General features: G+C 47.3%; 1 protein-coding gene across 1 annotated transcript; it reads right to left on the reverse strand.

Annotated features, from left to right (window-relative positions):
- Window positions 1-1,025: 1,025 nt before the first annotated feature.
- LOC119334388 (hydrophobic protein RCI2A-like) lies at window positions 1,026-1,622 on the reverse strand. The gene is made up of 2 exons (XM_037606968.1): window positions 1,499-1,622; window positions 1,026-1,382 (listed from the first exon to the last, which is right to left on the reverse strand). The coding sequence occupies exons 1-2, from the start codon at window positions 1,589-1,591 to the stop codon at window positions 1,245-1,247; spliced, it is 231 nt and encodes a 76-aa protein (XP_037462865.1). The 5' UTR covers window positions 1,592-1,622; the 3' UTR covers window positions 1,026-1,244.
- Window positions 1,623-2,180: the final 558 nt, after the last annotated feature.

A 2,180-nucleotide genomic window follows, 5' to 3' on the forward strand; every position in this document is an offset into this window, starting at 1 on the left:
CAGGGAAAGGCGGAACAAACCACAACAATCATATCATTTTTCAACAAATAGTCCGTACCGAGATACGACTACTTTGTTGGACTCAAATACTAACTTAAACCCTTCTTTACATACAAGTGAGCCACTAACGAGATTCTTCTTAATGGCGGGGACATGTTGCATGTTCTTCAGTTGCATGATTTTTTTTGAAGTAAACTTCAGATCTATTGTCCCAACACCATGAACAGAAACATGCGAGTCATTCCCCATCAGGACGGAACAATCTCGTGCGACCTAGTAAGGAGAAAACAAAGTCCCATCAGCACACACATGAATATTGGCCTCAGTGTCAACCCACCAACCGGCGGACTGACAAACTGAAAGTACGATAAACAGATTACCATACCCAGATGCCCCATTATTGTTGCTTAGAGTGACATTGGCGGACTTGGAGTCCTGATCTGACTTCTTGCACTTGTTTGAGCACTTGTTTGCCCAGTGTTCCTCTGAACCACAAGTAAAGTAGTCATCTTTATTTTTCTTTCTTCTTATCCTTCTTCATGAAGGTATTATTCAGCTAGACAGAGTTCTTTCCCTTAAAATTGTGAAAATTCTTCTGCACCACATTGGCGCTAGAAGAACCCTCTGTCCTTTCATGTGTAAGTCATTTGCTCTTGAGTTCTGCTCAACACTAAGATGACCGATGACATCCTCAGTAGAGAATTCATGTTTCAAATGCTTGAGAGAAGTAGCAAAGTTCTTGTCCGATAACTCACACTTCAGGAGCTCCAGACAGTTATCAACCATCCTGTAATCATGGAACAGCTCCATGGCATATAGTGACCCGCGGCGCGGCGCGTGGCGTGGCGTGGCGGACGGCGGAGGAGAAGGAGCGCGTGTGTATAGTTCCTCTTCTCAAACTCCCAATGACATATGGCAGAGCGGCCTTTATAACGAGGTCTCGCTCTCGCTCCACTAGCAGTATCGTACTAAACTTCTCGCTACTTGTCATGCACCTAAATGGGTCTTAGAAATTAATCAGGAGTTATTGTTTATATGGACCTAAGCCCATCCATAATCCAACACAGCACAGCACCAATCCAATCGAGAAAGAAAGAACAGTGGCTAATTCCTCAAACCACTAGCTACACACTAATTAACACACCGCTTAATTACAAACCATCTCCAATTCAACCAATGGCGACACAGTATGCAGCGAGCTAAATTACAGTAGCATGTACGCACGCCATGCTCGAAGGAGCTTGTCAGGCGAGGATGTAGTAGGGACGGTCGCCGTCGATGCTCGGCAGCTCCGGCGGCGTCTTCAGGATGACATAGAGGGAGTAGACGATGCCGGGGACGTAGCCGAGCAACGTTAGCGGCAGCGAGATGAAGAACTCCGGCTGCACATGTTTAGGCACGCATCAGCAGCACAAAGTTCAGCAAATCAATCATTGCGACGTACTCAGGCAAGACTAGTGTGGCGTTAAGTGGATCATAAAGGGGTAGCAGTGCTTACGCTGCACCAGCCGTACCGGAAGAAGACGCCGAGCGGCGGGAGGACGGCGGCGAAGACGGTCTCCAGGCACGTCGAACAGCCGCCGGAGCTCATCCTGCCCGGCCCTGCCCTTGCCCAGGCTTTACAAAACTAACTCTGGCGGCGGCAGAAGCAAGCGCAGTTCGGTTTAGCAAAGTCGTCGGAGCTTTAAACCAGAGGAGGCAGCCGCCAGCAAGCAAATACCGATGCCGACGGGAATGATGCGGAACCGGATGATGGCTGTGGGAAGAATATGCCGATTACCCGCGAGCCTCTTGGTGTCGCTGGCTGACCGGAGGGGCCGTTCCTTGCCGTCACGGCGACCGCAGGTAGCTGTGTGCGAATTTATGGCCCAGAATATTCCTCTTCCTCGTAAATACTCCCTCCGTTCTGAATTACTTATCGCAGGTATGAATTTAAGCAAGTTTAACTTAGGACAAAAGTAGAACTTCAATTATTTCGAAACGAAGGTTGTAATTATTTAGACACCACATTTTTCAAACTTCAAAGTAAAAACACTCCTTTTTGGAGGTGAAAAACCTTCTATTATTCAATCACAGTGTCCTTACAATTTGCTAGAGCAATTCTATCACATCACAAGGGGAAGTCATCATCCTTCCCTCTAATCTAGCAAAACTAGCTAAGTAATCGCTAACCGTATTCT

The sequence above is a fragment of the Triticum dicoccoides genome, chromosome 7A, assembly GCF_002162155.2.
Source record: "Triticum dicoccoides isolate Atlit2015 ecotype Zavitan chromosome 7A, WEW_v2.0, whole genome shotgun sequence".
NCBI classification, from domain to species: domain Eukaryota; kingdom Viridiplantae; phylum Streptophyta; class Magnoliopsida; order Poales; family Poaceae; genus Triticum; species Triticum dicoccoides.

Coding starts and splice junctions, on each gene's coding strand:
- LOC119334388 (XM_037606968.1), bottom strand. CDS start 1,591: ATGAGCTCCGGCGGCTGTTCGACGTGCCTGGAGACCGTCTTCGCCGCC. Junction 1,383..1,498: donor TCCGGTACGGCTGGTGCAGC/GTAAGCACTGCT, acceptor AAACATGTGCAG/CCGGAGTTCTTCATCTCGCT.